The 15211-nt window shown below is 37.3% G+C and overlaps 1 protein-coding gene across 1 annotated transcript in view; it reads left to right on the top strand.

Annotated features, from left to right (window-relative positions):
* COL28A1 (collagen type XXVIII alpha 1 chain) overlaps positions 1 to 15211 on the top strand; it is a 158470-nt gene that overhangs the window by 50909 nt on the left and 92350 nt on the right. The window contains exons 14-18 of the mRNA XM_004767821.3: positions 2351 to 2419; positions 4811 to 4879; positions 8363 to 8431; positions 12231 to 12299; positions 13739 to 13807. Of these exons, the coding sequence (XP_004767878.1) occupies positions 2351 to 2419; positions 4811 to 4879; positions 8363 to 8431; positions 12231 to 12299; positions 13739 to 13807 (345 nt within the window). The remainder of the gene's footprint in view (positions 1 to 2350; positions 2420 to 4810; positions 4880 to 8362; positions 8432 to 12230; positions 12300 to 13738; positions 13808 to 15211) is intronic.

Here is a 15211-nt window from a genome sequence, read left to right as displayed (position 1 = left end):
CATTTCTGTCTTTTAAAAAGAATCCCTCAGTATCCACCCCAAGTACCTGCCCTTTCTCATCTTCCCTTCTGTTCAGCTGGAAAAGATGAGAATGTACTAATGATGTGGGACATTACTCTCACAGTTCATAGTAATTAAACTTTGATTCACTGCTCTTTTTTAATGCCTTTAAGTGATTGCTCTTGAGCATTAGTTCTCTGTTCTCTACAGTGTGAAACACACAGCTCCTCAGAGCCACCATTGTCTTCTCTCTCACCTTGGCTGGTCGACTCTACAAATGCAGGGACGGAGGGAGAGTTGATGCTGTGCTGCGGCCCATTCTCCATGTTGCCGTACTGCCTCCCGTAAACCATTCACTCTGAGGCTACCCTATTCATAAACATGCCCTGAAAGGACATTCTTGGCAATCACAAGATTCAAGTAAAATAAATTTGACAGGGATAGCCGATATTTATTGAGTGCTCAGTATGTAAGAGCTTTAAGTCTCTCTGATCTACCCCTCGTATTAACACCTGTGCTTGAGGTAGGTGCTATTGTTGAACCATTATCACGAGGATGCTGAACTTTAGAGAGACTTAATTCTTTGTTGGAGATCACGCTGCTAACACACGACAGCTGGGACTTGAACCCCGGTCCATATGACACCACAGTAATATGTTTTCAATTACCATGGAAGACTGTAAGCTCTGTGAGACAAAGAAGCAGGTCTACCTGCCGTTCCTAGAACTTAGCACAGTGCCTTGCACCCACTAGGCATTTGCTGAATGAATGGGAAAAAAATTGAGTGAACTGGGAAAAGACTTCTTTGCATTTAATGTAAATTGTGTTATTTTCATTCGTTTTATCATTGGGAAAGAGGAATAATTTGTCAATTTTTTGTTGTTGTTGTTAAATTACATGGTGTTAACTAGGCACTTGCCTTTTTAGTTTGCAATCTAGTTTTCCTGCTTATATTTATTTTTCCACTAGTTAATCGCTCTAACATTAGAGCAAGCTGTCATGGATATTAGTGCTTTGATGAAGGTCTTGAGTTGTTAAAAGCCACGTTTCCCATCAGCATAGCAATTTAAGTGGAATTAAATGTCAGCTTTTTCCTTTAATTAAAGTTTTTATGAAATGGGTAATGTATAAATACTGAAGAAGACTGTCTTTAAAATATATAATATTTAGGGAAAGGAAAAAAAATTAACATGGCATATAATTAGCTTTCTTGTTTACAGATCTAAAACTATGATCGGTCACTGATTAACAAATGTTGCAGCCTACGTCTGCTACAAGGCTTCCTGAGAAATCACCTCTCAAATTACCCTGGATTATTGCATATTGAGCCCCAGATCATTTAGAGTGTCTGCAGTGTGCTGGCTTTGGAGTTTCTGGGCAACTCAGTAGACTTTATATCATCTTGGGTTCACTTCCATGCCAAGCAAACCCTAAATATCTTTTTAGATCCCCCAGAGGAAAAGCTCCAGTTTGTGTTTCTAAGATTCTTGTTAGTTTCTTTCTTTCTTTCTTTTTTTTTTTGCTTTGTGACCTTCTGGCCAAGAATAAAGAGAAGGAGAATTTGTAGCCTTTTTAAAATTCCTACTTCAAGTGAATATCTTGCTGTTGTCTTTTACTTTTCAACTAGTATGTTTCCTGCCTATCCACTTCAAAGCCCAAGACTCTTGTTTTTCTTTCCTTCTGTGGGAAGCTGTCACCTTCCTGAGTGCCCTTCTGAGCAAGTTACCTGAACTTCTTAATCTGAATCACTGAGATCGAAAACCGTGCTGCCCCTGAATGAATGCTATCAAGATTCCCATTTGCACATAAACCTCCAGCAGAGTCCAGCAGTCCTTGAAAGAATTCAGGTTTGAATCCAAATGTATCAGGATAGAAATTAAAGATGTGTAAACAGAATTCAGTGCTTTCAAGCAGCTGTGCACTGATTTCTTCACAGAGCTCCCCTGATACTTTTCAATTATTTAATCACTCTGCATCCTTGTCCAGACCACACAGCCCTAGATTTTTAGACTTTCCTCAGAGGATTTATCTCCTAATCCTTATTCTGAAGCATTGCTTAATTCCCATTTTCCTCTAATTTGAGGACACCAGAATAGGACATCTTGTGCTAATTAAGTGGAATGAGCTATGCAACAGGAATATTATTCTTCACCACTCTACGATTCTAATCAGTGTGGAGTTTACTAGAAGGATTCCCACTAATAACTTAAGTAGGACTATATCACCGCATCCAGTGTGAACCAAAATATAACCACTCCTCTCTTCCTTCTTTCTCTCTTCTCTCGCTGCCCCCCCACCCCATTCTCTCTTTCTCTCTCTTTTCCTGCTTCTCATTTCCTCGTCTACACAGGGTCCCCGTGGTCCTGAGGGAGCACCAGGAGAGAGGGGATTACCAGGAGAAGGATTTCCAGGGCCAAAGGTAACAATACCTTCTGTACTATGAAAAAAATGCTTTGCCTTGCATGGTCATGATTTCCAACTTAAAAAAAAAATGTTTTATACCATACTTTATAATTATCAGAAGTAAGTATTTTCTTGACCATCTTCACCCCATTAAATAAAGGAATATGTACCTTTCCCTTAACATGAAACTATAGTGAAATTTGCAGTTATAGTTATAAGTTATAAGTTATAATAGTTATAAATAACTATTTGGCAGACTTTTACCTCATATAATTATGGTGTATGAAAGGAGAAATCTCTCTTACTTTGTAGTCCTTAAACCATAGTGATAAGTAGTGTCTTCGTGTCCAGAAGAGAAGTTATGGAGCATAGCAATGCCAGAAGTTTCCTCACAGCTTTGTTTTGTGAAACACAGATAAGAAACTAATAAACCAGTTTGTAATCATATGGTCACTAGTATAATAAGAAGGAAATACAGGTGGGCGGACAGAACAGGAATTACCTTGTTATCATAAGGGGCAAAATGCTGTGAGAAACTTACCTTTTACCCAGCAATTGAGGATTTAAATGTTTCTACTGCTTCCCATGTATAGTTCTGGGCACTCAAGTTCCTCTGGACCAGGTTGGCAAACTTCTGTAAAGGGCCAGATGATAAATAATTTAGACTGTGTGAGCAATGTGGTATCTGTCAGGGCTATACTTTGCTGACCTATGGTCTGGGCTGGTTCCCCGCATCTACCAAAGACCACACAGGAAATGATTTTCCAAGACACTTTAAGCAGCATCAACAACATTTCAGAGTAAGCGAGAATGCATTTTGCGGTCCTTTTCCCTTCTTTCTAAATTCTTTCTCCCAAATACACATGCATGTGAATACACACACTGCCCTGAGAGGCACATGCTGTTTTCTAAGTGTCTAAGCACTTCTACTTCAGCCGTTTGGTCAGGTCACTAAGATCTGGCTTTCTCCTGCCATCCTCATGCTCTAAAATATTATCTCATTCTTATCCTCTTCAGCCATGATCCATATAGAATATGGATTCTGTGAAAAACCTGAATCTCGACTACAGGGAGATCAATTAGTTAAAACCTAATTTAACTACGGGCTTGGATTTTAAAAGAAGCCCTTGTTAACTGAGTAACTTTAATTTGTCATCATCAAAGGGAATAACCTATAGGATAAAGGGGACAGTCCAAATGCCCTGACCTAACCAGAGTGTCACTATCGGAAGACAGGCCAGCAGTTAGTGCTACATTTCAGTAAGTTTTAAATACATAATTTCTTAAGGGTTTTTTAGTGTGTGTGCCATATAATAAATTTCTGTTTATGTGTAGTCAAAACAACCTGGGAAATTCAAATAGCCAAGGTTATTTCTCTTTATAACCTGTGAGGATTTTTAACACAAGTAAATGAGAAGTGAATAAATGAAAGACTAAGAAGCAGACTGAGGGCGAGTCTTAGTGACAGGTTCAACTGTACATCACAACGACACAGTCTCACTCATAATAACCCACAGCATTTCATCACAGAAAGAATCCATTATATTCAGCATTACTTTAGGGTCAACTTATGTGATTATACTCTGTGGTAATTATCAGAAGAACCCATTAGTCACAATACTTCATTCCTCATCCAGCAGGGTCGATGGGCGTTTTCTCTATGTGCTATTTGAAGTTACTTTCCATTGATGTAGAGTCGAAGTGAATAAGTTATGAGTAAAGAGGTACTTAAAGGTATATTTTCCATTTTCCTAGGTTTCTTGCAAGTGTTCTCTGATTTTACTCTAGGTTTAAATAAACTCATGAAATGAATGCTATTCCTAATTAATTATATGGTTTACTTTTCACACAAATGCACAAAATGTCATGACTTCATTGAGTTTTACATTACAACCAGAGCTATTCACATAGGTCGTGTGACTTAGGAGAACTTCCTAGAAGATTTTCTATGAATTGTTTTAAAACCAAATTTTCAAAGAACATTTATAAAGTATGATATAAAACATTGAGTAAGTAACTCAATATTAGCAAGTATTAGTTCCTATGCTAATATGAGAGGAAGTTTTCATTCTGTGAGGAATCTAGTCAGGCAGTGTCAAGGAAATGGAGGATTAATTCAGTTTGTTGTACAATACGGTTAGTTAGGTTCCCCACTTCCAGATTTTTTTTTATCAGGAATGGAGCTCTTTTCCAACTTTAGTGATGCTGTGTATGTATTCTGTTTGGACAGATTCTTTCCTATCTAGGAGTATTAAAACTACATATTTTTTGCAAGTTAACAAATGTTTGGATCAGCTAGAATTACCCATTTGTAACGAGCAGTGAATTTGGATGCTTTTGATGCTTCAGCTATTTTTTAAATCCTGATTTTAATTAATATGCTGCTATTTCTTTCACACACTTTCAGGGTGAAAAAGGCTCTGAAGGACCAATTGGCCCACAAGGATTACAAGGCCTGTCAATCAAAGGGGACAAGGTACTGCATATAGAGTATACAATAGGAAAGATGACAATAAAATTATTTATATCCATTGTTCTTTATGCATTTATATTTTATGGACTGTATTCAGCCTAATGACCGTATCACACAGGTATCCAGTTAATTATAAATCAAGTATATGCAAGATATATTATTATGTAGGATGAATTATGATCGAAAATATCCCATCATGTTTACTTACAATAATGTCTCATTTATTTGGATTTTTGACTTCCAGTAAAACTATCTTCAGCTAAGCAGATTTAAAGTCGAACAATAGCAAAACAGACCTCTTCTGAGTAAAGAAAGTAGTTTTTTAAAATGTATTGGCTTGACCCTATTACAGAACGTGTATGTCCATCCTTAGATGTTTGCTCAAAAAATATTACCCTAAAATGGGACTAAAATAGGAGGACTCATTCAAGAAAGCTAGCACTGATGCTCTCTAATAAGGAACAAAAGGGATCCACCTATAGTTGAAAAAAGTTAGGTTTATAGATTCATTGCTGTGAGGGAGACCACATGCTATGGGGAACCCATCACTATTCAGTAAGAAGATGAAAGATTTTTTTTTTTATAGGATTTGGGCTTTTGTTAGGTGATTTGGGGACATGTCTAAGAAGGTAAGGGTTGGCTTTGGATTGGATGCTGTTAGACCCCATATCCATTTGGAGTCATTTATATGTTAATCTCTGATCATATCATCACATTATATTATATTAGAATAATGATTTATATTCATGATTATAGGTGTTGTGTATCGATTTTGAATTACTTATTTCTTTTATTACTGGAAGCTGTCTCTCTTAGACATCTGTATTTAAATAGCAGAGATACTGGTAAATAATGAATTATACAAGTTTTAGTAGTAATGTAGTTCTTGATTCAAACAGTTCAGCTCCAGCTCAAAAATACCCTAAAAATACATAAGACTTTCTTCCTTGGGAGCAGTGAGAACTGAGTACAACAGATCTATTGTTTTATGAGTTTAGTCAATTAACTTTTTCAGGTGTTGTTGTCATGGCATTTTCGTTTTTACACCTGGAGCTTATGCAAAGAAAATACATTGAAATATCGGACATCATCACATAGTAATCACAAGGCTTTCATTTGCGACTCCCTCACCAAATCCTCACCCCTCCCTCTCTCTTCCTTTCCTGTTCTTTTCTATTTAACATTAGGTTTAACACTTTGATGTAATTCAAGTGATAAGATAAGGGCTCTCAAAATACATAATTAGTAAAACACAAAGAAGTGGTTTTGATACAGATATTAAATGTATATAATAATGCACAAAAGAGGATCCTTCTTATGTGATCATTGAATATTTGCAGAATAGTGGTTATGAGTGGGTTCTGGAGTCAGAGAGAGTGAACTTGAATCTTGCCCTGTCATCTAATGGTTGTGTGATACAAGGTACTTAACCTCATCTGGAAGATAGGGATGCTTACTTTCAGAGGGTTCTTGTGAGGACTGAGTGAGATAAAGCATGAAAAACATTTAGCACAGGGCCTGCCATGTGACACACAATCCAATTCTGAATCAGAATAATCCAGCTCTGAACTAGAACTTGAGTCCAGTACATTTTTCCTTCTAAGATATTAATTTAGACTGGGGATTGACACATATTTCCTTTTAAGATATTTATTTAGACTGGGGTTGACACAAAGTAAAACACTAAGAGGCATATTCCAGGGCATGTCTTAATGATGGGATCAGCTTGCTTGCTCACTCCTTCCTTCTTTCCTTCCTTCCTTCCTTTCTCTCTCTCTTCCTTTCTTTCTTTCCTTCTTTCTTTCTCTTCTCCAGGTTCCACGCTAAGCAGAGAGCACAATGCAGGGCTGAAACTCACGATTCTGAGATCAAGACATGAGCTGAGATTAAGAGTCGAATGCTTAACAAACTGAGCCCAGGCTCCTCTAATATTATGTGAAGTATGATCTAATGATACGGTTTTGTTCATAAAAACATTTATTTAGCCCAGGCATTGGCAAACCATGGGGCTGGCTGTTATTCTTAGAAACAGTGTTTTTATTTTTTATTTATTTTTTAAATATTTTATTTATTTATTGGACAGAGATCACAAGTAGGCAGAGAGGCAGGCAGGGGCCGGGGAGGGGAAGCAGACTCCTCGCTGAGGAGAGAGCCCGACATGGAGCTCAATCCCAGGACCCTGGGATCATGACCTGAACCGAAGGCAGAGGTTTAACCCACTGAGCCACCCAGGTGCCCCAGAAATAGTGTTTTTAGAATGGAGGCACATCGGTGCATTTAGATATTGTCTGTGGTTGCTTTTGCTTGACCAAAGCAGTGTTCATGACTTATGATAGAGACCTTAGTATGGCGCTCAAGAATAAAATGTTTATTGTCCAGCTGTTTAAGAACAAGTTCATGGATCCTGATGGAGCCTAAATACAACTGACATTTAAATGTCTGGAATGCTTGGTTAGCTCAGTTGGTAGAGCACATGACTCTTAATCTCAGGGCTGTGAGTTCAAACCCCATGTTGGGCATGGAAACTTCTTCAAAATATAAAAATTAAAACATGCATCTCTTTGTCTCTTTGCTGTTCTGAGATGTGCGAGGTGTCATTCTCGCACTGGATGTTAGATCTGCTTAAAGTGCTTTTCCTCTGTGATTCTACCTGGTTCTTTCCCTCTCCTCAGTGAGGCCATCCCTGTCCGGATTATTTATGCAAAACTGTAGCTTTCTCCACTTTCCCTGGTTTATTGTTCTCCTTAGCACTTATCCTTATTCAACATATTACTTATTTTATCTATTTATCTTGTTACCATCTTCTGATTTTTCCTATTAAAATGTAAGCTCTGTGAGAAGAGAGATTTTTGGCTGTTTAGGTCACTGTTGTTTCCCTAGCATTTGGAAGATTTCCTGGCACATAATGGGCACTCGCAAGTATTTGTTGAAAGACACAAAGAATGAATGAATGATAGTGTTCTTTTTACTGATAACTCTCACTTTGTTTCCCAAATTTGCATGGAAGGAAAAGGTGAGATTCTTTAATTCTGTTGCATTTACCTTAGATAATTTCTTAATTTTTAACCTGTATTTTAGCAAGATGTGGAGGGGAAAAGTTATTCAGAAAATAGTCACACATTTCTCTCTCAAGTCCTGACTTTCTTGGACCCTATGAATATTAGACTTTTAAATATTTCTACTATAAACCTAATAGGAAGTGTTTGTGTCATTATAACAACCATTTGGGAATTTTTGGTCCTTCTGAGAAAAATGATTGATAAATATAAGCTGGTCCAAATATTCACTAGTTAAGACCACACAGTGAAAATATCATTCACTCTTTTGGAAAACTTGAGCTACAAACTGTAAAGAAATAGAGCTTTCTAACTTTTTATGTTGAATCCTTTTATGGTATAGATAGATTTTAATTTAGCATAATTCAAGATTAGCAAAATATGGAAGAATGAGGTTTATTATTATATTTCTGATTTATTTTCTATCCAGGGGGATTTGGGACCTGTGGGACCCCAGGGACCAATGGGCATCCCTGGAATCGGGAGTCAAGGGGAACAGGTAATCAGAACTTTCTCTCTTTCCAATCGGTACAGAGAACTCTGACCCAGTCCTGGTGTTCACTGAAATCCAGTCCTGCAAACACCTATTAGTATATTGATAGTCAATTTGCAATGGAATATACAACCAAAAGTGAATGTAGGGAAGGAAAAGATGATTCTGTGAGATTTTATTTTTTAGAACTTCCAAAGATTAAAAAAATAAAATATGTGTTTCTTGGGGCCGTGACTTTTAGCATTCATGCCTAATTAATAGGATAAGAGTTTAAGAGTGATTTTATATTTTTAGGTTTCCTTAGGAGCAGTGGTTTATTTATCTGTTTATTTGTGTCTTTTCCCCTTAAGGCTGTGCGAATGATTAAATCTCACTCTCTTCCAATTGCAAGGGAGTAGTATTTCCCACCCCCCAGTCATGGACCAATCTAAAAAAAGTATTAAACTTAAAACAAGGACCAGAATCAGAGGTAACTATTGAACTTAAAGGGCACTGTTACTGAACAGAAGAAAATCAGAGATAAGGTTTATCAACGACAATTGGCTTCTCTTAGTCAGAAAGAAGGAAAGCTCTCTAAGGATGTCTCTACACTCACGGTTCCAACTGCTTCCAAAATCTTCTGACCATAACTTTTGGAAAAGGGCAATTTTGTTAGATCTAAATAATATAAAGATAATGTAACAGTACTATCTACCTACAGAATCTTGTTTAATCAAAGTGATGAACAAATCCAAATTTATGCTGACTGTCCTCCTACATAGAAAGTAGACAGTTTGACTAAGATTTATGATTAAGGTGTGAATTATTCTGTTGCTAGAGAATGAATAGTGCTTCCTTTATCTAGGACAGTGGGAAAAGAAGATTAAAAAAAAAAAAGAGAGAGAGAGAGAGAGAGATAATTCCAAATCTCATTATTGACATTAACTCTGAGTTTATTTCTAACCATCTTGAAATTAATTAGTGTTGTTGTTGTTGTTAGTCCAAGCAACAGCAAAGTTGGATATTTCTCCTTTTTCTATTGCCTTTCTCTTGATAGAGACCCTGGTGGTAATATATTAGGAGGATTAAGATGCAGGAAAAGCCAAGATAAGTCTGTATATAACTGTTTAGATAATAATTAAGAGCTGGATATTTCGATTACACAAGGATTGTGATTTGAGTATAGCACCAGGCAGTCTCAGACTTTGCAGTTTGCTTGCTGATTTCAGCCAGGCTTACATTTTGATCCTGGAAGTGGCTGGACAGTCCTAGGTCTTGTGGTCCTGGTGCTGAGTCACCACTATAGGGCTGAAAATGAGGTTCAAAGAAAGCCAAATCTTTCCAGATGGTCTGCAAATTCTGGACCTCCCACCTGCAACTTCCTGTTGCCTTTAATGCTGGTTCTTGGTAGGGGTTGTTGTTCTTCAGCTTTAAAAAATATCTCTTTGACTTCTTTTGTTTTCTTACCTTTTCCTCTCCAAATTTCCAGGAGAAAATTATTTTTAAGGTAGACGTGACCATATGGAGCTGACCCCTACTGGATAGGAGACTGAATAGAATGCATCATTTCTAAACTACTCTGAACAAGAAAGGAATTTGTTTGCCCTTTTAAGACAGATGATTAATTCCTACTTAAATGTAACCTCTGTTTATATAGTTATTCATTTTTCTTCTTATCCTTAATTTGACATGTTTACCCATTGAATTACTGTTGTTATTAGATCTTCCTAATTCTCTTACAGAAATGATTTCCCCCACTCATCTGTTTTGGGGGAGCTCCTGTTTTCAGGAACATGTTGTTAACATGCCTCAAGGGGCCTGTAGATTTTCATGAAATGTTTGGAGGCTTGACCACTTCAACTCTGTTATAAATTGGAGTGAAAATACAAATGACCACATTTACATGTGTGCACACATATATACATGGATCTCTGAATTTTTTTGGTTCCTTGTTATGTATCATGTTACTTACAGATGATTGTAAAAGATTTTTTCTAATAACAACATTATGATTCCTTCTCATAATAACCTTAGCTTTATTAAACTGTTTAGACTGCTTCACCTTCATTAACCAGAGAAAATGATATTTATAATTAAAAAGTAAACAAACAGTTGTATCTTCCCGCTGGAAAAAAGGGGATATCACTTATAATAAAATAATCGTGTATCTGTCACCATTATTTACACAATCATGGCTTGTGGGGTGTGAGCAAAATAAAATTTTAGTCTTTCCTCATCAACCCTTTAAATATTTTTCAGGGGGGAAAGTTTTTTCTTTTTCTTCCTGCAGGAAGAAAATATTAACGAGTTACACACTTGTTAATAAAAAGTTATAGTGTCACCTCTAAGTTGTAACTCATGGTTTCAATTGTATAATAAAAATTATCTAATCAATATATCAACTTTCCTTTAAATCTTCATTTATCTGGTATGACTTATAGGGAGAACCAGCAGTCCATGGGAAGGAATGTGTTTCTCATCCCTGCCAGGTCAAATCAAGGATGAGAGTAGAGGGGGAGGTTCTTTCTTGGCTTATCTATTGTCATACGGCTTTGGATCCTCTAGTCTTGACAGATGTTTGACAGTGAGTTTCCTTGTGGGGCTCCTACATTGCTCCTGTGACTGCCACTCTTGGGACATGGATGATAGACTCTCTTCCTCCAGCTGTTTCTCCCCATCAGCCTCTGTTTTTCTGGCAGCCTATTCTACACCGATTCTCTCTGTTGGAATTCCACTGCTCCTCCAGGTCCTCTCGGACAGGATTCCAAATGATTCCAGGCCAACCCTGTCTCTCACCTAGAGTATATCTAGTCCACAGAAAAAAAACCCTTGCATGGCCTTTGCCCTAACCAACCCTGGATAGATGGGCTGATCCAACCCCAGCCCTCTCTGGGCCATCACCATCCATTTTAGCTTTCGCAGGTGTGAGTCAGACACAGGTCCCTTGTGTTGCCAAGGCAGAAATCAAAGCCAATAAGTGGCTTCACCGAAACTCTTTCTAGAATGCAGTAAAGAGAGAAACAACCCAAACCCCTCCCATTTTCTTCAAAGAAAATTCTTCATAAGATTACTTTCTCCAAAGAAGAACTTATTAATCCTATCTCCTTCCCCTTTTTTACCCACAATGTGGGAATCTAGTGTTTGGACATTCTTTAGTCCGGTGTCTACAGACTATTGATTCTTAGAACCTAAGATCAAACCTTTGATTTAACATCCTTACATATTGTGATTGAGACAGCTAGACTATAGGTTTGCCTGCATGGGACTAAAATGTGAAATAGGTTAACGAGAAGGAATTTTGTCTGATTCGGAACTCCAAGCTGGCATGGTGTCCCTGTTCATCGGGGTCTTCAGAGGTTCTGTCTTCATTCTTGGGTGTCTGTCCTTCTCAGGGTGTTTTCCTCACCCACATGATCCAGAATAGCCACTGTGTCTTCACTTCAGCCACTGGGGAAGGGGAATAGGGGAGGGAAATGCATGCCTCTTCCTTTATCATGAATCAGCAATTGCACACATCACTTCCGTTTGTATCCCAGTGGCTTGAATCCAGTCCATTTGGCAACACCTGGCTACACCAGGAACTGGGAAACATGGTAATTATTCTAGGCAGCTATGCAGGTGAGCTGCAATTCTCTTACTATGGAAGAAGGGGAGAATGCATATTATGGTTCTACTAGCAGCCTCCGCCATGCCATTCAACAAATACCGAGTATGACTAATATATGTTGGGATGTGAATTCCATTTTCACTTTAAAGAGTCTGAAACCACTTTTATCCAAATTTCTTAATTTCACTAATGCTATTTTTAAAACATTTTATTTTAAAGGGAATCCAGGGTCCTATGGGTCCACCTGGTCCACAAGGACCTCCAGGACAAGGCTTGCCTGGTTCCAAGGTAAATTTCAGAATGGGAGTAGAGTTTAATATATCTATGGTCTAGTTGCTATTTCCTGGCCAGTAGCTTGTGCATTGGGAAAGCAGCAGATAAAATGAACTTAAAAATCAGATTTCTACTAAATGCAAATGGTACTAATATTTTTGGTGGTTTAGTTAATGTAATATATAGTCTTTACACTTTTGGAAGCATTTATTTAGACAATCTTAATTTATTGTTTTCTTTATTTGTTTCAAGAGACCCTCTTCTCGAAGTAGAAGCTACCTATGGGCTGGCTAACCCGTTCTCACCAACAGTCCCATAGTCGGCCTACCTCCTGACACATTTAATTAAAGAGATGGAGTCAGAAATAAAGAAAAATCTCTCTGAATGTGGGAATCATCTTATGTCCTAAATTAAAACCATTATTTATCCCCTAGGAAGAGGCATGGCCCTTCTTATTTAACAAACTGTCCTTAATGCTGCTTCAAATGATCACTAACCATTGTGAAATAAATACTACCCTGACTGTAGTCACCTTCCAGCATACTCCTTAGGGATAGCAGTGCAAGAAGTACTTCAGAGCAGAAAGTTACTGTCCTTGAGGTTTTTGCATTGGGCTCATCATTGGAAGCTTGGGTTTTTCTCTGCTTATGATAGTGCTCTTGATTTGCAGTCATTCTGATTTCTCATGTGTCAATTTCAGTTGTTGTGGGATATAATTGCCTATCTTCCAGGTGCCCTACACCTTTTGAGTATGCTACCTAGCCTATGTATAACTTTTTATTTATTTATTTGAGAGAGAGAGAGTGAGTGAGGTTGGTGGGGGTGGGGGGAGACAGCACAAGTTGGAGGAGGGGCAGAGAGAGAGAGGGAGAAGCAGTTTCCCCACTGAACAAGGATCCTGACATGGGGCTCGATCCCAGGACCCTGAGATCATGACCTGAGTTGAAGGCAGATGCTTAACTAACTGAGCCACCCAGGTGCCTCTACCTAGCCTATATTTTAAGCCAGACCGTTATATATTCCAAATCTGGTAAAACTCCATCCACCTGAAGGGATGTTAGGCAAAACATATATTTGAATTATAAACAGACATATACTGAAATAATATATTAGGCAAATACATATATTTGAATTATAAACAGACATATACTGAAATAATATATTATGCAAATACATGTATTTGAATTATAAACAGACATATACTGAAATAATATATATTAAAAATATTTTTTCATATTTTATATTACTATATATCATGAGTATTAATATCAGTAATATAATTAACATCTATCTATTATGTATATATTTGAACTTATATATATGAATTGAGCACATAAAGCTTGGTTTTATCTTATTTTGTTGATACAAGGGAGTGCTTAGCTCTTAAGGCAGGAATATGTTATTTTTATTTTGTTGCTATAATGACATCTCTTTAAATACTCTTTCCTCACTAGGGAGAAGTAGGCCAGACAGGAGCTACAGGACCTAGAGGACCAGTGGGAGTTGGAGTACAAGGCCCAAAGGTGAGCTGACCATACAGATCAGAAACAATTAGATAACTTACGTTATATTATGTAAAGTTTCGTTGGTATCCAAATGCAATACAGGTCATGCATGTGTCATCTGTTATTTCATCAGAGAAGAATATTTATTCAGAAAAGGGTTTGATGCTCTGTGTAACTCTTATTGTTTAAGAAGAATCAAAAATCTTAGTTTATTTTGAGAACTGCTACTGGATTTTATTCATATATTTATTAGGATCAAAGGCCCTCTTTTGACACAGAGCAATTCTTTAAGAACATTCTTGTCTGCATATTATAAAACAGAGCACCTAGCACAGTAGGAGTTCAGCAAACAGTCCTTCCCTTGTTTTGTTTTGCGGTGGGCTCACGTTTCAGGTCTTAGCTCAAAAGCTGCCTACTCAGAAAATTGTTCCCTAAACCTAAAGTAAGTCTCCCCCATTCCCGTGACACAGTGATTTTTTAATCTCAGCATGCTCTTGCCTTTGCTTTTGCCCTTCACCTCAACTGGCATGTTTTCTGCAATACTTTTCATCTTACTAATCACTCAAGAAATGCAGTGCCCAACATTGGAGCCACCAGCCACATGTGTTTACTGAATGCCAGGAATGTGACAAGAGTGAAGTGACATGCGTGGTTAGCGTGAAACACACGCTTGATTACAGAGCTCGACACAAACAATGTGAACTACATCCCTAGTACATTTGCAGATTGGTTACATACTGAAATGACATCATTTCAGACTTACTGAGGTAAGCAAAATACATTATTAGGATTATTTTCACCTGTGTCTTTTAACAGGTGTGGCTGTTAAAGAAGAATAGATGTGTTACATGTGCATAAAACATATATTACAAATTATAATATAATATTATATTATTATATATAATAATATAATATAATTACTAACATAAATAACAAATACTAATATAAATAGTAATAAATAGTAATAATAGCTGCCACTATTGGTTTTGATGTGCCATGTAATATGCTAACTATGACATATATGTCACTGTACATATATTCAGTGTACATATACATATGCACACATATGTTGTCATATGTGTGCCGATTTCAGAGAAACAACATAGGATAGTAAGGCTCAGCAATTAGACTACCTAATCCTAAATTCCAGTTTTGCCATTAACTAGATGTGTAATTGTAAGCTTCTCTGACTTTAGAAAACGAAATATTTCAAACATACTTAATAGCGTGGAGGAAAGCACGAAGACCCCCATATATTCCACAGCTAGCTTTATCATATGTTGACATTTTGCCATGTGTATTCTAGCTATTTTTCTAAAAAGCATTGCAGATATAGCTAAAGGCTCTGCCTCTGCTTCTGCCACCCATGACCCTGTGCTCCCTCACCAGACATAATTATTACCACGATTTGGGTGTTTATCA

This window comes from Mustela putorius, unplaced genomic scaffold (assembly GCF_011764305.1).
Source record: "Mustela putorius furo isolate JIRA1106 unplaced genomic scaffold, ASM1176430v1.1 tig00003845_pilon_pilon_pilon, whole genome shotgun sequence".
Lineage (NCBI taxonomy): Eukaryota > Metazoa > Chordata > Mammalia > Carnivora > Mustelidae > Mustela > Mustela putorius.
This window is presented reverse-complemented; position numbering and strand designations above follow the sequence as displayed.